This window comes from Natator depressus, chromosome 12 (assembly GCF_965152275.1).
Source record: "Natator depressus isolate rNatDep1 chromosome 12, rNatDep2.hap1, whole genome shotgun sequence".
Lineage (NCBI taxonomy): Eukaryota > Metazoa > Chordata > Testudines > Cheloniidae > Natator > Natator depressus.
The window spans coordinates 14,318,449-14,339,905 of NC_134245.1; the positions used below are offsets into that span (position 1 = coordinate 14,318,449).

General features: G+C 40.8%; 1 protein-coding gene across 9 annotated transcripts in view; it reads right to left on the reverse strand.

The window, feature by feature from the left end:
* Nucleotides 1–21,457, reverse strand: part of CHD9 (chromodomain helicase DNA binding protein 9) — a 182,314-nt gene that overhangs the window by 79,524 nt on the left and 81,333 nt on the right. For all 9 annotated transcript variants that reach the window (XM_074968612.1, XM_074968615.1, XM_074968613.1 and 6 more), the window contains 7 exons: nt 14,042–14,188; nt 5,498–5,566; nt 5,332–5,387; nt 3,956–4,073; nt 3,028–3,114; nt 2,338–2,475; nt 362–483 (listed from right to left, as the gene is read on the reverse strand). In XM_074968612.1, coding sequence (XP_074824713.1) covers nt 362–483; nt 2,338–2,475; nt 3,028–3,114; nt 3,956–4,073; nt 5,332–5,387; nt 5,498–5,566; nt 14,042–14,188 — 737 coding nt within the window. The remainder of the gene's footprint in view (nt 1–361; nt 484–2,337; nt 2,476–3,027; nt 3,115–3,955; nt 4,074–5,331; nt 5,388–5,497; nt 5,567–14,041; nt 14,189–21,457) is intronic.

The following is a 21,457-nucleotide window of genomic DNA, read 5'->3' on the forward strand; positions in this document are numbered from 1 at the left end:
TAAATGATATACTGGTGACCTGTGCACTTCACTGTCTTCTAGGATCCAACTTCCAGTAAAGTGCAGCGTTTGGGGTTTAGTTAAGTGAAAAAAACATTAATAGAACTTTTTGTTTGTTTGATTTTTAGTTAAAATAAAATCTCAAAGACTTGCAAAAAGATGCACATATCCAGGCTGACAATCTGTATACCAAATTTCAATTGAAAGCCTCTTAAATATTTTCCTAGGTTTAACTTTTCCGCTTAAATACAGAAAAGTCAATGCAAATGAAACTAAAGCACTATTCCTTCACGATAATATAGCAATCCATTTTACCTGTAATATATGTTGAAATTTACATCAAAATGTTCAGTGCCCTTACCTATTGTACCAGTTGAAAAGGAGCCAGTTGAGTCCTTCCAGTTGGTATTCCCTGAGCTGGTTGCCATTTTTATATTCTCTGGACTGTTCTAGCTTCTTCCAGGAGTTAGGAGGAGGTCGGTCCTTAAAGGAAAACAAAAATATTTTAAACTAAGCATAAATATTTTCCTGTTTCCAAAACATCTCTGTACTCTGTTTTTCTCTGAGAGTGACTTGAAGGATTCTGAGTTTGCCTGTTTTTCTGTGGCTGGGAAGTTTCTTGTTATTGTTACTCTCTATTGATTAAATTAATTCATGAATGTGAATTTACATTCATTTATTACACATATGCCTAGAGCTCGAGAAATGCTTTATTAATAAATTGAAAAACATATAAATCAAAATCAAATGTAATTGACTTTTTAGAAATAAATGCTAATAGTTAAAAGATTGCTTTGAATGTTACAGGAAGGAAAAAAAGATACAGTCTCAGCAGACTGAAAAGGCCTACTAAATGTTTGTTCAGATGCCACTTACATCAAGTTTGCTCTGTTTCCCCACCCAACCTCCCAAAAGAATTAGGTAACAGATACATAAAACACTTCTGGAAAATGGTGACGTTTTAAACAAGTACCAGAGGAACTGAGCAAGATATTAGCAAAAGAGGCTAATATGGCCTTCAAAAATGAAGAAAAACTGCAAAGCCTGCACATTAAGCAACAAGGAAAAAAACCACTGATTTTGTACAAAAAGTCATGCACCCTCCCCAGCCCCTTGATTATTTATTTTGCCATAAAATAAAATCAGAGTTTTACTATATATGCCTTTTATGGTACATAGTGACAATGACATATATGACTTCTCTTTCAACAAAAGTAATTTATTTGTTGTACATAATTTTCTTCCTATTAAGTTTTTCATTTGTTCAATTATTATCAAGAGGAGAAAAATAAGTCAGGAAATAGCTATGGAGTATATTGTGACAGTTATGTTTGCATATTTGTTCTGGTGTGGAAATGCAGGACCTAATTATCTCTCTGTTCATTTTAGTAGCGGATTTCTCTACAAAAGTGCTTTCTCCACTCACCTTTGTAAGTTCTACAAGGGTAATTTACTTTCTATTACTCATCTCTTATTTTAAAGCTTTGCAGAAAGTTATCAGAATACTTCTGTAACTTTTTCTGATTAATAAAGTTAAATATCTTACTAACAGCTATATATGCAGGCAATATATGAGAATAGGAACATTTACAGTAGAACCTCAGAGTTGCAAATACCAGAGTTACAAACAGTCAACCACAGACCTCATTTAGAACCAGACGTACGCTATGAGGCAGCAGCAAGATTCCCCGCCCCACCGCACCCCAAAAAAAGCAAATACAGAACAGTCCTGTTAAACAAATTACTTTTAAAAAAAAAAAAAAAAAAGGAAAGCAGCATTCTTCTGCATAGTAAAGTTTCAAAGTTGTATTAAGTCAATGTTCAGTTGTAAACTTTTGAAAGAACAACCATAATGTTTTGCTCAGAGTTATGGACATTTCAAAGTTATGAACAACCTCCATTCCCGAGTTGTTCATAACTCTGAGGTTCTACTGTAACCGTACTTAACTGAGAATATCTTGCCTGGGTAATAAAGTTCACAGACCTATTACAGTAGGTCTTCACCCTATCTGCAGCTTTGGAGGCAGAAAAAGAAATGTCTGTTACTTGCAGGAAGCGGATGGACATTAAGATTGGACAGTCCTTGATGACCCAGACAGTTTTAGTTCTGCCTCCATAAGTGCAGGCAGACAGTTCTAGACTCTCCCTGATGCAGAATATACCACATCTGTGACCTTAACATATAAAAGAGAGAGCTGTGATGCATAAACTTGTAAGAGTGTTTTCAGTACACCTTACAGATTTTCAGTGAAACTTATACTACATTTTAATACAAACAGTCAAAGCTTTAAAGCTGGAAAGGAAAAGTCCTATTTGACAAATTAGGTATATTTTTACCAGTCTCCTTGAATCAGGCCTGGAAGCTTGCAGTTGTTCAAATTCTTCTATTTTTGCCTGGTCTACATCTTCTTTTAACTCCCACGTGCTGTCCTCATATGGCAATGAACACCATTTTACTAGGTAGTAAATAACAGGCTGCAGGAAAATAAATCCTTAATATTAGCAATTTGTGTACTATGGACTTGAAGCAGAAATTATTGGGCGAGTTTAATGGCTTGAGTTTAGCAGGAGGTCAGACAGATGGTCATAATGGTCTCCTCTAGCCTTAAAAAAATAAATCTATGAATATGTGACTCTTACAGCTGAATTTAATGTTCTCCATTCCCTTAACATAATTCTTTGTTTTTGTCATCTCATGCTTCTGTTTTGACTAAGTTTTTAGGGCATTCACTTTGTATTTTATTCTTCTCTAAATACCTAGTACCTAGTAATACTACAAAAAATGAAAAGGCATTACATTCTATAGAGTTTCTATTTTCCTTAGAGGGCTCAAAATACATATTGAACAAAAGGAGTGACAGACAGACACACCCACACACACTTACTTCAGTCAAAACCATTGATGAAACTCACATCATTAAGATTTTATTCTGAAGTCCACTAAAATAAAAACATGTGATACATCCACAAAACACAGAGAATTTGTGTTCTTGGCTTACTTCAAGTTACATTTGGTCAAATATTTACCTCACCAGTGTCCTTATCTTCACAAAAGGAGACTTCTAGCACCCGGTCCACTTCAACATAGTCAGGATTAAAAGGTTCTTCTTCCATCTACAATTCAAGAGTAATATAATTAGTAATCTGGGGTTATGTGGAGAGGAGATCAGTGCTGCTGTGATTTAATACACCAGCTTTTACCTGTTTAGGTATAAATATAAGTAAGCAGTCTCAATCTAATGCCTGTGAGCTTTTGTCCACATTATCCACCTCAAAACCACTGCTCTGCTGTGATACCTACCAAAAACTTGACAATGGTTAGGCTGCTGGTATACAGAGACCACAGCCTATCATACTGACCAGTTTCGTCTGTTTCCTTGTTCTCCCTCGGTCTGTCTATATCCATCTGTTGTCTCTTGTCTTATACTTAGATTGTAAGCCCTTTGGGGTAGTAACTGTCTTTTTGTTCTGTGTCTGTACAGAGCCTAGGCAGGACCATGGAGTTCTGGTCCATGACTAGACTCCCAGGCACTACAGCAACAGAAATAACAATAAAAACAACATCACCAAACAATTAGAGACAAATGATGCCACAGAGAGACCTAGCTCAAGAGTAGAAGTAGTGCTGTAATTTAGGATTGAAGTACCCTGACATAACTATGTCAGGAAGTCTGCACTATACCCATACTCTGCGTGTCTGTCAGTCATTAATAGTATCAGTCTCTCCTGATCACAAAGTTACCCAATTAATCCTGACTTTAAAAGACACAAGTACTTAAGTAACTACAGATGACATTCTTTTGGATCAAATAAGTTTTAAGAAAGAGAAAAATCCAAGACCTTTTTATTTAGCATTAAAATTCAACCACTTAATTCAAAATAAATGCAAAAATAAAGAAAGAATTTGTAAAGCTTTTGGCAAGCAAAAGTCTAATTTACTGTGTATTTTTCTTACATCTGCAAAAAAGTGGGCTCTTTGTGCTTGCCTCAGCTTGAACCGTTTAATTTTCTGCTGGATTCTTTTATCCTTCAAAAGCTGCTGTTCTGTGGCCCATTCACAGTGAAGATAGGAGCTAAAATTATAAAACATTAAGTTAAAATATTATTACAAGAAAAGTTTTTATACTTATTTTATCCTACAGTTTCCACAATATGCAATCATCGAAAGAGGACAGCAATGTGTCTTCACATACATTTTTATGTACACAATATGTTCTACCATTTTGTTCAATCAGTTTGTTCCCCCTCCTTCCACATACATGTACTTTAGATTGACCCCATGTGGTTAAGGTACCCTTAATGAATAACATATCAATCACCTTTTCCCTCTCTAGAGCTCAAAGACATTTTAGGCCCCAATTCTGCAATGTATTGCATATGGACTGATCTCAGCAAGCGCATGGAACCCCATTGAAATTGACAGGGCTCCATACAGCTGCAGCAGTTTACCCACACACCTCACTTTGCAAGATCAGGGTCTTTGTTCATGCAGTGATAAGAGAATTAACATCTTAACAGAAATAGCTTATTAGAAAAAAAAAATCTTGCTAAGTAAGTTTCAGTTCTTTTAGTGAGAAAACTTTTAAACCCCAGAACATCTGGGCCCCAATTCTGGAGATTTACACTAAGGAGTAACAATTTGATGAGATTATTCACATGCATAAAATTAAACATGTGCCCAAGTCTTTGCAATTTAAAGATCTTAGTGATGAGAGGAAAGAGGTATAAGCCATATGAAAGAAGGCTCTTTTTCATCATCAACCGTTACTATTTTCCATTTTGGATTCAAGTTTATCATGCCTGTTTCCATTGGCTTCAATAATTGTGATTGTATCCAGGTGGTCCAGTTCAGAACATCCTCCTCACCTCAAGTGTGCCAGGAAAAGGGGGAGCTTGTAGCTAGCTTCAGTTGCTCCTCTCTTTGTTTTCCCTAGTGGCAGCCTAGCTCACTAGTCTGCACTTCTGGGTCAACCTTTGTTTTATGGCTGCAAGCTGAAATTCAGATTGGGTTCCCCAACTCCCTGTTGCATGGCTCCAAGGAAAAGGGTAAAGAATACACACTGTATCCAGTTAACTCCCTGTTACAGGGAAACCTGGAAATCTACAGGCGGCTGCTGGCAGGACCCAGCAGGGCAAAGCCACAGGTAACACAGTGTGGGAACTTCTGTAGCAAAAATGCTGAATTCCCTGAATTCCTAAATTCTGTAGGAGCAAAAATATATAGTACAGAAGGGCCTTATTTAACATGATGCAACACTTCACATATCTTAAAGCTTGTTTCAGGCTTTCTACAAACTCAGGAAGACAACACTCTTGTGATATAACACTTACTAGTTCTTGTATTTTACAAAAAATTCTTCTTCTTCCATTGTCATTCCAGCAGATATCTAAAAAAGTAAATTCAAGATTTTTTAGACTCATGAACATTTAAAGCACATCTTAGAATAAATAATTCCCTCGTATACACACCACCCTCATTTTAGTCACAATTACTCACTTCTTTCTTCACTATCCTGGAGGATAAAATTTTATCTACAATTGCTGCATCTTCTTCACTTGGATTCTCCTAATAAATGTGGAAAAATAATTAAATGATTACAGTCAGTACTAGGCAATCTCTTTAGAGCTGTATAAGGCTGAAAAAGCCTGGGAAACACAGTGGTATGTTAAAAGGCCAGCATGTACTGCAAAAACAGTTTCTTTGTCTCTTTCTCTTAATGTACATAAACTTTCCATTTCCTTTCAGCCAGTGACAAAAATCTTTCAATAAATCTTTCCCTGGACTGGTTATTAACTTGTCACTTTATTTCAAAAAATCCAGATGAACACAAAATCAGTATTTTTAAAAAATGTATTCTGAAGTAATCATTGTACCTTTTACTTTGGTAGGTCAATTCAATTCACTTTCTGTACCATATATAACCAGAGAAGGGGTACTTTATTGTTCAAAAATTTAAGGATGTAATGCTGAAGTTCCAACATGTGCTAGCATTTTGCTGATCCATCGCACTATTTTTTCTTTCAGTTAAATTATAAAATAGTTTCCATGTTTTTTAAAATTGAATGCTTATTTCTGTGAAGCTCACACACAGTCACCAAAGCCCCCTCTGGGTTCTATATATTAATGAAAATGTTAGATTGAACTGAATACAGAACCTTTTAATAAACTTCCTTTCTACACAGTATGCAAGATGTCACAATTTTTAATAGGTACTTATCTTTAACTGTAACTTAATTATGCTGGCTAATATTTTTGTCAGAGAAGGAAAAGCGTTAATGGGCCATTTAGCTGATAGCGTTCATGAAAGCTTAGCAAGATGCCAACTGCATTTATATAAAGCGTATTTTAATAATCATGTTTTAATTTCTAATTGTTCTGCTTGAAGGTTAAGATGGTTTATAATATTACTTTATTATGGGTGAGATATGGCATTATTCAGCATAATATATCCTATGTAAGATATGGATATCTTAGAAAGCAAGTTTTTCAAAAACATCTCAATATGTATTTGTTGGGTTACTTCTTATCCTCGTAGCAAGGTCATCTGGAAGCAACAATGGTTGTTTGAGTATAAGAGACTACATAAGCATATGTTGATGTCTCATGGAAAGTTAAAAATCATGGTAGTACAGAATGCAGAATTATCTCTAGAATGTTTGTCTTTTCTTCCTTAGCTTTTTTAGAATTTTAGAATGAAAACAGGGCATGACCTCTCTTCTACTGTTTACTTTCTAAAATCATACCCCTCTCTTTGAGTCATCAAAATAATTGATTAGTTTGACATCAAACTGTGATCCTAGTTTTCCATGATAAAAAACCCCAAAATTTGCTACCCCCCCCCCAATAAAAATCCATGTTTTTCCCGGACTACAATGAAACGCTGAACTTGAATTTCCCTAGCCACAATTTATATAGGTATCAGTTGAACATAATGTGTTACTGATATATTTACATTTTTAAGCAAGTCTGAAGCCTACCAGTGCCATCTATCATTATAATAAAATGAAATTAACAGAACTGTGATTTGTATTTCTTATATATACACCAAATACTTTTATGTCTCCATTCTGTTTTTTCAGCTAATATAGCTTGGGCTGTCAGCCTGGGCAGCAGGGCTTGGATGCCGCCCAGAGCTCAAGCCCAAGCCTGCAGCCCCAGGCTCAGGTTGACAGCCCTGGTTCTGTTAATATGGACAGCCGGATAACAAAGGCTCAGATAAAACAGGGTTCTACTGTATATGTTTTTATTTTTTCACAAAATGTAAAAACTAAAATGTACTGTACAAATGCAAATTCCGTATTTTTCCATGGCAAACAGATTTCTAGGATCTCGATATATCACACAGAGGATGTGTTCTGACACAGAATAAGCAGCAGGCAACATATTATTTTTCATTAACAAACATCTTGTCTTAAGGTGTCAAGCTCTCTATCCACAATTTGCCAACTGAGGCTCCCCAGACATCAACCTTTACAAAAAAACAAACAAAACCAAAAAACCCCCTCTCAATTTATGAGACGATAAACATTAATTACAAATATAATACAGAGAATATCCCATAACCAAAAATTCATACATTGGTAATACCTGCTACATACTTGTATCTTTAGTGAACATGTATAACCTCTCATTTGATATACTTTTTATTTTTAAATTTGAAAAGACAAAAATCTTTAGAAGTTAAACAGCCCATTAACAGGCAGCGTTCACACCGTCAAAGAACTCTGAATTTACTCTGATAGTTCAATATCACCATACATTAACAAGAATTAAACCTATGTAAATAAACCGCAGGATTATGCTGCAAATTGCTAACACCCTGCACCTCCACAGCCGCACCTGCAGTCCCACCCACAAATTCTTTTCTGCCAGCACTACTTCGAATACTTCAAACTCCTTCATCTTTTGAACAGCTCCCTTTTTTAAAAAACCCCTTTCCACCAAAATGTCCTTCCTTCCCCTCAAACCATGGAATTTTCCTTCATAGTTACACTGGTCTGAAGTGCTTGATAGTCCTTAAAGTCCTTAAAAAATAGGGTATACGGTGGGTCTGCCATGACAGCTGCTATTTCTCCTGCCCGTCTAGCAGAAGTGATTGCCACTAAGAATGCTGTCTTCACAGAAAGGTGTAAGAGGGAGCAAGTGGCTAGGGGTTCGAATGGTTGTTGAGTTAAGCAAGATAACACTAAGTGAAGGTCCCATGGCGGGTAAGAGGTCTAATGTCTGGGTATAGGGATTGAAGTCCTTTGAGAAAATGTTTAGTGATCGGATGAGCAAACACAGAGGTACTGTCAATTTTATTGTGGAAGGTTGTAATAGCAGCTAGGGGGACTTTGATGGAGCTAAAAGAAAAGCCAGATTGTTTGAGGTCCAACAGTAGCTGAGTATAAGAGGAAAAGGTGCAGACATAGGAGGCAGTTATTTAGTTGAGCACCATTGTGTAAATTGCTTCCACTTCTGGAGATAGGTGGTGCAAGTAGATTGTATTCTGTTATGTAGGAGCACTCTTTGGACTTCGTCAGAGCATGCTAGTTCGTTTTGGGAGAACCATGTCGGAACCAAGCTTTGAGGTAAAGCATGGACAGGTTGGGGTGAAGAAATCGGCTGTGTTGCTGCGATAGGAGGTTTGGAATGAGAGGCAACGAGATTGGTGGTCGAGTTGACATCCTGGTGAGTAATGGGAACCACGGTTGTCTGGGCCATGCTGGGACAATCAGGATCACTTTGGCACGATCTGTTCATATTTTTGTCAGAACTCTGTGGAGAATCGGGATTGGGGGAAAAGCATAGAGTAAGTTCCAGTGCCACAGAATCATAAATGCATCTCCCAGGGAGTGTTTGCCCAGTCCTGCTCTGGAGCAAAATTCGGGGCATTTCGTGTTTTTCACAGTTGCAAAGAGGTCTATGGTTGGGCAGCCCCAAATGCGGAATACGTTGGTGATGATCGTTTCGTTTATCTCCCATTCGTGGTCCCAAGGAAAGCATCTGCTTAATTCATCTGCTGTGGTATTCATAGCCCTGGGAAGGTAGGGGGCTGATATCCGGATATTGTTCGCAAGGCACCAGTTCCAGAGTTTCATAGCTTCTGTGCAAAGCGAATGAGAGCAAGCTCCTCCCTGCCTGTTTAGATAGAACATGCAGGCGATGTTGTCTGTTATTATCCATACATCCATACGTCCAAGCAGATCTAAAAGCTTACTGTCTTTATCAACTGGGGCGGAGCGGGGATACTGGTGCTTGTTCTTTTGGTTGACTGCATCAACTACCAGCGAATTAGGTGCTGGATGAGTGAAAAGAAATTCAGAGCCCTTGGAAGGGATGAAGTACTTGCAGTCCGCTCGTTTGCAGGTAGGTAAGCTTGCAGCAGGAGTCTGCCAGATGGCTTTCGCAGGTTCCAGAAGAGCTGGATTGATCGGCAATGCAATCCTGGAAGAAGGCGGCGGCTGCAGAATGTCCGTTAACTCATGCTGCTGTTCAGGAACCTCCTCCGGATTAATTCTTAATTCACTGGCCATTCTTTTGAAAAGGTCTTGAAATTTTGAAAAGTCATCTGAAGATGACGGGGAAGGAGGAAGCAGGGCTTCGTCAGGCGTAACAACTGAGTCTACTGGGTTAGAGACAGGTTGTGCCTGATTCTGCACTTGTGATGGTGCTGTATGGTGACTGGCATCGGTGGCAGGTTCGTGAGCTTGTGGTGCTGGGCCGGTGTTGGGCCTGGTTGAGGTGGCATAGCGAGTGTGGTCTCGAGCATAGGATGCCCACGGGGCCCAATATTGCCACTGTGGTGGGAAGGGCATAGGTTGTGCCATCCACGGGTTTACACACCACGGGGCAGGATACTGAGAGTATGACGAGGTGATGTTTCTATGACCTCTATTAATTGGGGTCTGAGGATGAGACGTTTCATATGGTGAAAAATCCTCCTGGACACCAGCTTCCTCCTCACTGGAGGAAGGCTGTTTGGACCCTGGCTGAGCATTTGGTGAGAAGCAGGCATTCAGTAAGGATGACTGCAGAACGGGTGACACAAGCAGGTCACTTGACTGTGTAAATTGCAGTGCTGAAGCTCCTCTGCGTGGTGAGGGCTGTGTGAGAGGAATCTGCTGTAACAAAAAGTTCCTCTGCACCAGCGTCTTCAAAGTCGTTTGGCTGCTGGCCAGCTCAGCGGGTGCCAGTGCCGGGAGAGCGGTGATAGCCTGCGGGGCGTCAGGCACGTCCGCATGTGTCAGCACTGCTTCCACCGTGGTGCCAAAAGGTGCCATCTGAGAGGCAGATAACTGGAAGCCTGAAGCCTTGGCACCGGAGCTCCATGCTACCGCCGCAGCCCCAGGTGGGTTTCGTGCAGCACTGGAGGAGCCCGGTGCGTCAAAACTGCTCAGCCAAGGGAGCGCTGGGAGGGAGGTGGTAGACCTGCTGGGAGAAGCCTTCTCCCGCGAAGCTCGCTTTGTGGGTGACAGAAGGTGATGTTTTTTTGAATTTTTCTTCATCTTCTTAGCGGCGGGGGGGCTGTGGTGTGGAGCAGAGCCGAAATTAGCACCTGGCTCTGAAGCTGACCCTAAGGATTTTTGCAGCAGGAGCAGCTTTAGCCTCAACTCCCTGTCCTTTCGTGCCCTAGACTCAAGTTTGCTGCAGTGGGCACATTTCTGGGGGATGTGGGACTCCCCCAAACATTTTATGCATTTTGAATGGCCATCAGACAGAGGGATGGTATCCTTACAATTAGAGCAGTGCTTAAAGCCTGGGGAGCCAGGCATGTCAGAAACGGCTGCACTGACAGGAACTAAGAGAATTTTTTTTTTTTTAAAAAGAAACTAACACACTACTGGTAACACTAATAACAAACACTATTGGTAACAAATGAACTATCTAAAAGGGTAAGAGTAACAAGGGAGAAAAATGACAGGTTTCAGAGTAGCAGCTGTGTTAGTCTGTATCCGCAAAAAGAAAAGGAGTACTTGTGGCACCTGCTGAGCTTCGTCTCAGGCTGGGGACAGTAGAGAAGGAACTGAGGGGTATTCTGCCCGCGTACTATTAAGGTACACTCAGAGCGGGGGGGGGGGGGGGAGGAGGAGGAAGCTCTGCGCATGTGCGACTGGTACGAGTACTGGTACGAGCAAAGGCGCAGGGATGCACCAGCACCTAGAATGGAACACCCACAGGGACAGCTCTCGAAGCCCTGAATGAAAGCCAACTGAAGTCAATGGGGATATTTCCATTGGCTTCAATGGGCGTTAGATCAAGCCCTCAGTAAGCCAGGGCTGCCAAACCTGCAAGAAACAGAAGTAGCAGCACTCCATCACTTGGTATTTGGAGCAAGCTGTTACCTTTGCAGCTTACTCCACAGCACCTGAAGAGGAAAGGTAACTTAAGCTTCTCAGGTTGCTTCTACAGCAAAATTTTTATATAGTGAAATTGAAAGTTAATCTGTTGTGGTGAACACATACACCATTTTCGTTAGCAGCCTGCTCTTGGTAGCTGAAAAGAGTCTTTACATGGACAGTAAGAAGCCAAAGGGAAAACCGATTAGGATGCTAGTCAGTTTTCCTCTCCATTCAGTCTGTGTGTAAAGTGCTGCAGTTCTGCCAACTCTGCCAAGACGGTGAAATAGAAAACCAGGGACAAAAGGAACAACAACAACAACAACAAAAAAAGCATAAAGAAGCAGAAACGGAAGAAGTTAAAAAAAATAAAGGTATCAAACATGGCAAGGGAAAGAAAAGGGAGAAAGAAGGCAAAAAAGGTAAAAAAAGAGAAAAAAGATAAGAGACAGGCATAAGTGTGTGGGTGTGTGCAGTTTATAAAAAAAATGCGAAGGAAAAATGTCTCGCAACTTCCACAATTTGTCAAAAAATATTCCATATCTCAAGCCCTAAGTTATTACATATAAAACAAAAATACATCTAAACAAAAAACCCTATGTTAAAAGAAAGTTAAGGTTTCAAAGTCCACCATTCAGAAGTTCAGTAAGATCAGAACAAAGGTTGCCTGTGCAGCCATAATTCCGCCCCCTTGTGCAAATGCATCATAAGACAATTTTTAATTACACGATCACATCATATTTTTTTTCCCACACAACCGCTTGTCAAAGTGTGCAGGGTTTTTTATAGCAAATACAAAAAACAAAAATTCCATAACGTGGTATCAGACTGACCCCAACGTGGGCCATCAGCAGAACTGGAACTGGCAGGAAATGAAGGGTAGGAATAAATGGTTAGTATTCATAAGGGACAAAGGCAAATAGCGTGGTCTCCCAAGAATCAATATTGGGATCTGTGCTGTTCAACATCTTCAGAAATGATCTAGAAAAAGAGGTGAACAGTGAGGTGCAGAGGATATAAAATTACTCAAAGTTAAACACACACTTGGTCAGTGAGTTTCATGGATATCTGCTGACAGCAAAGGCACATTGGGACTCCATTCCCTCCCAAAATCTGGAATAATGTATCTAGTGGTTACAGATCCTCTTAGCCTACCTGTCTGTCTCCTTCTGCCTGTCTCCTGGAATGTCCCTCAACAGCATATCCCCTTCAGTTCTTGTCAGTCCCTCTTCTATTACTCTTTGCACATAACAGTCCCACTCTGCTCCTGTCCCTGCCTAGGCCACAGATTCTCAATGTTTTGGGGCTCAGGATTCATTTGTAAACCTCGATGGCCTGTCACGATGCATTGAATAGCTTTAGTGCAAAACACATGTGGTTTACTAATATTTCTTATCCACAATATACAACATCCACATCAACAAAACAAATACTAAATAACTACAACTTACACACCGTAGTGGCAGCTCCTGTCCATTGGAACTATCTGGGCTAACCTCCTTGTTCCAGGCACTGTGACCTCTGGGATTGCAGCACCCCTCAGGTTTGGACCAGCCCCTCTGACTCAGCACGACTTACTCAAATTTTCCCCCTCACCCTACATCATGCCGGCAGGACAACTGAGCCATACCTAAGTAGCACTGCAACCCCATGCACAATATTGCAAAATGCCCCAAGTGGGGAGCAGAGCCCAGCCAGCCCCACATGACAGGAGCTGCCACTGCAGAATGAACGAGGGGTAGGCTCTGCAACTCCCTCCCCGAAGACAGGACCTGCCCCGAGCTATCAATTCCCCAGGCCTCCTAAGCAACCCTCTGACACACATGCAACCTAATTTTGGGTCATGACTCCACAGGATCAGAAACCCTGGCCCAGACTGTACCAGTCTTCATACTCCTGTCCATCCCTCAAATATGTTGCTATTTCCCTTCTCTTATCCCCTGTACCTGTCCACCAATAGACTGCTCTTCCCCCTTGACTCTATTACTGAACCCCCTGAATTCAAGAAAGTTGGCTTCTGTCTCCTCCTTGCTGCCTAGTTTCCAACAGGGGGAGTATTGAGAACAAGAGAGAAAGTCTCCTTATTCTCAGCTCTGCTGCCCACAGTCACAGCAGTCATCAACAGCCAGAAGGAGCAACTGCAGGAAAAGTCCAGTTCAGCTCTGGGCAGGAACATGACAGTTCTGTAGATGTGGAGCATGCTTAATGGAAATGCAATGTCCAGAGAATTTTGCTGCCATTTTCTATCAAACCTTTTTGGAGCATGTGGAAATGGTAATTTTTAGAGGCTTATAATGTGGCTAAATTGGGGTGGATTTTCAAAAGAATAGGTAAAGGCATTTCTCTGACCCTAGGATATACCACCTACCATATTTCAAGTCCCTGCTCAAAAGCATGAGGTGCCATAACTTCTCAATGAAACAGCTGCAATAATTTTTTAACATTTGGCAAAACAATGTAATTTTTTCTAACCCTGTTCTCAATAATGAACTGTTTTTGCTGCAGCTTTCCAAAAAAGTAGTATTTATGTCACACAAGATGACCTGAAAATTGGAAAGGGGAGGATAACTGTATGGAACCTGGGCAATTGCTACTGTGCATCATAATTACTGGGTAACTGACCTAAGTCAGCCAAATATGGCTAACAAAATGGGCTTTACCCATGATATAGTGAAGTTAGTTGGAAGATTCACACTACTCACAGTTCTGGATTTTTACCTACCACAAATAATTGTAAGGGTTGCTCAGCAGGCAAAGGAGCAGAACTCTTTTTGATTTTCACAGAAACTTTAGCCTCTTCCTCTGACTGTTTTCCTTCTCCTTCTTCAGCATACTTTTTTCTTTTAACTTGACGATTTGATCTTCTCTTCTACAATACAGTAATATCAACATAATATTTTTACTGAAAATTCTTTCTAGCAAGAACTGCTTATATTGATTTTTTAAAAATAGTCATTCAGCTACACTACATATTACTATAGAAAATTTAGTGAGCCGTAATTTTGATAAGTGCACAAATTTAAAGAAAAAAAGTAACTGTATAAACAACAGGGTGGGGAGATTCTAAGCCAAATTTTGGACCTACAAATCTTGTTAATGTTTCTTGTTAAATTTCTTGTTAATTTAAATTTCTTGTTCTTTAAATTTCTTGTTAAACAATGTTAATGTTTCTTGTTAATGTTTCTTTAAACTGACCAGTCTAGTCTGTTATCTGAAACATTAAAGCTATGAGCCACAGTGGAAGCAGGTGTTGGGGCAATTCATTAAGCAGAATAAGGTGTACAATAGTCCCTGACACACTTTTGCAGTAGGCAAGAGGCTCTTATCTATTTTAAGGGTTTTGTATAGAGCCCACCACCATAATAACTAAGCATATATAAAGTAAAGTATATTGAGGTCTCCTGTGGAATCCTTGGAGTCTTTCATAACTAGTAAAGTGAGAAGAACAGAATGTTTTACTTGCATTGAATTTATATTGTGGGACGGGAGGGTAATTTTTAAATGGGATGGGGGGGGAAGAGAATTGGTTTAAATATCTGATTATGGCAGGAATGCTCTCTCAAGAGGAAGACGGTGTGCCCAATGAGGAGGCTGAACTCCAAATTAATAAGAGGTTTCAGAGTAACAGCCGTGTTAGTCTGTATTTGCAAAAAGAAAAGGAGTACTTGTGGCACCTTAGAGACTAACCAATTTATTTGAGCATAAGCTTTCATGAGCTACAGCTCACTTCATCGATGAAGTGAAATCTTGGGTCGAGTGAAAATAATTATGCACAAGCCTATCGGAATGGAGCTGTCTGTCTGTCTGTATTAGGTGGTTGTTGTCAAAATGGGTTTTTTTATGCACAGAGAAACCATAAATTTACAGATATCCAGATGCTACATCATAATTAATAAAACACAGTAGTCAGCTATCTCTGAAAGGAGGGCATTTCAGGAGAAAATGTAGGCAGTCATAGAAAAAATGTCAGCTTATCAATATGAAAAAAACTGGAGAGGGATTTAAAGAAGTTAAGAGAGCTAGATAAAAGGTCAACTGTTCAGTCAGACATATTTCAAATCCTAGAACACTTGCAATATAAAAAGAAAAGGAATACTTGTGGCACCTTAGAGACTAACAAATTTATTTGGCTGTAGACAATGGATCGTGTGGTGTGGTCTGGATGAAAGCTAGAGGAATGTAGGTAAGTATAGCAATCAGTAGGTTTCCTGTAACCCAGGAACCTATCCTTGCAACAAAGCCCGTTGCCAACTGTGTCCACCTACCTATTCAGGGGACACCATCATAGGGCCTAATCACATCAGCCACACTATCACTACCGCTGCATAAAACAGAACTCCAGGTAGCTAACTACTATTACGACTGCTATTACCTGCTACAACTGACATGATACCACAGTAGCACTAATACAGTCAGTTTTAAGATCAACTGCTACTGACGCTACCGAGAGCATGGTCTCAGAGCATACTCAGCTCCATTTTTATTGGTTTTGAGTGGAAATAGCATTCTTCTTACACTGATTCTCACAGGCTACAAAGAACTTAGGTGACTTCCTAAATTCCTTGGATAGGATTTTCAAAAGTGCATAAGCAATTTAGGACTATAAGTCTCATTCAAAGTAACTTATGGACTTTTAAACCTCTTCTCTTCATCTTAACCAAACAAAATATTACCCAAAGCAAAGTGACTACACTTTATAGAAATTAGCTACTTTTGTGCTCCAACTGGCAGGAGTTTTTCCTGACTGATGCATAAAGAGGCATATAATTCAGTCAGCAATGGAGTATCATCCTTCAGAAGACATTCAAAGAAGGTGCCTCTAAGTTACAGAGTGCATGGTATTTAACAAGTTCAAAATTACCACACCATTGCAGGTATGCCTTGCAGTACAGCTACACTGAGAGTTTGGATCTTGCAATTTAATTGTCATACTACATCTTCATGGACACTGCATCAATTATAAGAAGCTATGGCAGTTCACCACTAGTACTACAAAAATTGAAGTAGAAAGATTCTAGGAAGGCGTGTTCATTCCAAATGGAATTGTACCACTTCATGCTGGTGGAAACCTCATCCATGAAGATGATGATCATATAGAAATAAATTTAGAGACCACTGATGGAAAGAGTATCTTCCATTCAATGGCTAGAGTGGTATTTCAAGAAGAGTCTACAGTAACCCAAACATCACAAGAAATATCACTGAAGTATGGGAGAGAACAGTTACTTCTTCTCCCTTGAAAATCAGAGTCTCTTACACACTGTGCAGCATTTGAAAAATCTAGAACACTTCCACAAGCAACACGCCTTGAAAACATTTTTGAGATAATCAACTGTGTCTGTAGGCAGAACAATCTTCTTGGCACAGAACTGTGTACAAGTCAAGGTAATGAAGACTCTGGTAACCCTTGCACTCTCGACAGAGATCATAATGATGAACAAGATGATGGATAATGAGGTTGACTAAAAATGTCACCAACCCTATTACATTTCAATTATACCTGTGCAGCAAATATATTATTAGAATTTGTTTTGCCCTTTAGATTGTTGTTGTGATGCTTTGAGGTCACAAAGAAATACAATTTTGTGTCTTGAAATAATACACAGAGTGATTAAACTAACAGAAACAAATGCAAATACTTCTAAGTGGTCATTTCAATGTGTTGATGGTGTCGTTGTTTATCCCTGTTTCTATGGTAACGGCACCACTAGATAGCTCCACATCATAGCTCATCTTAAAGGAGACATAATAGGCTTTCAAATGATGTATGAACTGCATGTGTATAGAGAGGGTACATTAGGCTGATCAAATTGGTGGCCTATCAGGATTCAATCCAAGTCAGGATTGCCTGCAAATCTAGCTGCTGCCACCTCAGAACTCCAAAGGCTGCCTCAAAGTTTCTCCTTTGTAAGGAGTCCTCTTTCCTATCTGTGGTGTCTTTTGGGAGGAAATTCCCTTTAGTAGCTACTGCAACGTTTTGAAGGATAAATGGAGGCGAGAACAGCTCCCTGTGTGCTTGAAGGATGGTTTCTTCAATGCGCTGAGAACTAGATTGAGGTTCCAAGGCAGAGTAAGCTATCTGACATGAGAAAAAAGGTTAAAATGAACCTTGAAGTCATAGAGTGTGAAAATACTGAAAACCCCTCAACAGGTAAGTGAAAAGCTGTAAGAGCAGCCAGGTGGACTTTGATGGAGCTCAGTGACAAGCTCAGGATTTTTGAATTCGAGTATATGAGTGAGGTGCTAGGAGGGAGAAAATGCCCACTGGGTACATCAGAAGTGGAACTGCTTCCACTTCTGCACGTAGGTCTTTCTCATGAAAGGTTTCCTACTATTAAACAGCACATTCTGTTCTTTGAAAGAACAGTCCATTCTATACCCAAGAGTCATTGAGGAGCCAGGACCTGAGATGTAGTATGAAGAGGTGACAGGTTTCAGAGTAACAGCCGTGTTAGTCTGTATTTGCAAAAAGAAAAGGAGTACTTGTGGCACCTCAGAGACTAACCAATTTATTTGAGCATAAGCTTTCGTGAGCTACAGCTCACTTCATCGGACGAAAGCTTATGCTCAAATAAATTGGTTAGTCTCTGAGGTGCCACAAGTACTCCTTTTCTTTATGAAGAGGTGAGTCAATGTGCTCAATTCTTGGGTCAGTTGTTGTCAGAGGAAGGCAAAAATGTGGGTACAGAGATAGGCGAATCAGGTACAAGAACCATATCACTGCCTTGGCCAAGCTGGTGCTATGAAAATGATTACTGTTTGTTCAGGGGCCTTAAGAAGTAACAGTGTTGGGGGACAGGCATATAGCAGAATCTGAAGCAAAGGCATGAGGAATGCATTTCGTAAGGAGTTGCAGCTGCATCCTGCTCCTGAGTAGGATCGTGGACATTTTGTGTTGGAGGGTGTTGCAAAGAGGTCTATTTCCAGAAAGTCCCAGGAAAGAAAAATCTTACATAGGAAAGGATTGCTCAACCTCCCATTCGTGGTCCTGGAAGAAATGCCTGTTCAGTGTGTCTATGATGGTGTTCTGCAGACATAGTAGATGTACTGCTGTGATTTTGAATTAGTGGTTATGCACAAGTTGGAGAATTATTGCCTCTGTGCACAAGGACTTGCTCCTTCTGGACAATTTATATAGTACACGAAAACTGTTCTCTGTCATGACTCTGATCAAGTGGCCCTTGATTTCAGGTAGGATGTGGCTGCATCTGTACTGAACTGCTCTGAGCTAAGCCGACTGATGTGAAGAGCAGACTCCTAAGGAATCCATCTACCTTGCACCACGAGGTCCTCACGGTGGCCCCCCTAACCTACTACAGAGGAATCTGTGGTGATGATCTTTGTAATGGTATGGATGCAAGAATGGAACTCTCAAGCAAACCTTTTGGGGATCCTTCCAACAACTGAAAGAGTTGAGAACTTTCTGAGTAACAGAGACACGCTTGAACATATGTTGTGCATACTGGGACAGTAGACAGTTCTGAGCCAGGCCTGAAGGCATCAGGAATGCAGTCTGGCACGAGGTGTTACAACTGTATAGGCTGCCACATGGTTCAGAAGCTGAAAGTAGGCCACTGCTACAGTTTCAGGGCCCACCAGAGATGAGGTTGGAGAGTGGCAAACTCATGTTTTTGTGGGAAATATGCCCTGGTGATTGTGGAGTCCAGGGTGGCCCCTATGAAGTTTGTGTGTTGGACAGATGTCATGGTAGACTTTTATGCATTGATTCAAAGGCCCAAGGAGTGGAAGAGACTAGAACTTTGTTGGTTGCTGACAACCTCAGGGAAGGAATGACCACTGAAGAACCGGTCGTCCAGATGGAGACGATAACTATTCCTATTTGCCGCAGATGGGCTGTGGCAACCAAGAAGCTTTGTAAAGACTCCAGGTGGTCAGATGGCTGAAAGGAAGCATTCAGTACTGATAGTGGCTGTTGCCGATGACAAACTGTAGGAAGTATCTGTGAGCTGGATGCACTACCATATACAAATATGCACCCTGAAGGCCAAGGGCCACAAATCACTCTCCTGGATCTAATGATGGTTTTATTGCTGCTATGGTTACCATCTTGAACTTCTGTATTTGAATAAATGTGGTCAGAGTCCAGGATTCGTCTCCATCCTCCTTTTTTCTTAGGTACCAGAAAGTACTAGAAGTAGAACTCTTTCCAGAAGAAAGAGAGGGAAAGTGGTTCAATTGCCCCCAGAGCAGGAGGGTTGTACCTCCTGGCTTTGAAGATCCCCCAAAAGAGAGAGGGAGGAGACATAGTGGGTGAAGGGAATGGAGTTGAAATGAATGGCACAGCCTGATGTCATGACTTCTGGAATCCATGTGTCTGTTGTGATGTGCTTCCAAGAAAGATTGAAATAAAGATGATGATGTCTTGTAGGATGTCTAGTGGAGTGGTGCAGCATAAAATCCAGATTGTGAAATGACTCATGACAAAGATCAAAATGGTTGTTCAGAAGAAGTTGCCAACTGAGAGGTGGCATCAGATGGTCCTTTCTCATGGCATCTGGGCCTCTTTTTGGGTGGTTCTACGGTTCTCTGGGAAGTTTGGTAGGGAATCATCTGAGACAATTGGACTGTCTATGACCTGCTAAATTTTTTCTTGGTTACCCAGCAATCAGAGGGTTGCTCTAGAATTCTTAATGAATGAAGAGATTCATCTGTATCATCACTGAAGAGCTTGGGGCCTTTGATTGGAAGTTCCTCCACTATATTCTGGACTTCCCTGGGGAAGGAGGGCTGCAGCTATCCACCATACTTTATGGCTAAGGCAGCTGCTGTACAATTAGAGGCTATGTCAGCTGCATCCAACAAAGCTTGCAAAGAGGGTTTGGCAATCCTCTGACCTTCAGTGACAAGAGCCTGGAACTGGGTCCTTCTGGTTTTGTGGCAAAGAGAACTTGCTGAAATTTGTGGTGTCCTATTTAGTTACCCTGATTTGTAATGCGGCCAAACAACAGCTTTTTGCAGAAAGTTCCCTACACTCAAACTTCTTGTAGTGAAGATCAATCTGTTCTCTGTTTCTCTCGTTTACAACATCATCCACTAGGGAATTCAGGATGGGGTGGAAAAAGAGATATTCTGAGCCACTGGCAGGTACACAGTATTTCTTGTCCACCCTCTTGCAAGTAAGCAGTATAGTGTCTGGTGTCTGCAATATTAATTGGGCTGGTAACAGAAGAACATCATTTCTAGGTAAGGCTATCTTACCTTTGGGAGAAGTGTGTAGGATATCTGTCAGGGCATGTTGTGGCTCCTGGGCCTCTTCCAAGGAGATTTATAAGGATTTGACTATCACCTTCAAGAGCTCTTGGAAGACTTCAACATCATTTGCAAAGGATGAGGGAAGAAGCTACCTGCCTTGTCTGGTGAGGAAGAGGAACTTGTTAGATGGTGCTGCCTTTTCTTCAACTTTTGAGGGTCATCTTGAGGAAGGTGGTCTTGAGGTACTGGTGACTGCACCTCTTGGCAGTTCCTCTTTTGTGAGGATACCTACTAAAGACAGTCTCCATACAGGACCCTAGATTCCAGAAGGCCCATTGTGGTAGGTCCTAAGGGAAAGAGGAGGAACTCTGAAGGTACTCCTGCCATGGATGTTGTCAAGTCAGTTGTCAACTGGTTCCTAGGGTCTCTTCCTTAGGATACACCTCAGAGAAGGTTCAAATGGGGTGCAACTTCTCTCATCTGTCAAGTCGCAGCTTATCTGGGGCTAGATTTTTTTTTTCCAGCTAGTCCTTTGCATCTGGGAGGCCGAAAAATTTCTCCCAGTGAAGAACTTCCAGAACTGAAGAATATTCCTGCCCTACACTTGTTAACTGGAGGACCTGGTTAGAGCCCATTTGCACTTTGGGGCACGATTACATAAGTATGTAAAATCTACCACCAAAAACCATCAGCAGATATGGATATTTTTATTTACTATGATGCAGTTTGTGCCATGAACATAGGATGGGTTTAGACATTACAGGGATCACAGACAGGGAGGGAAAGGAAGTAGGCAGAAATGGCTAAAAGGGACTACTAGAGGGAATACAGGATCAAGGTTGGTTGTTGATGGGAGGATACCGCGCACATCCCTATCAGTCTGAGCTCTTGTCCAAGAGCTTGCCTTGCCCCACTGGCTTATGAG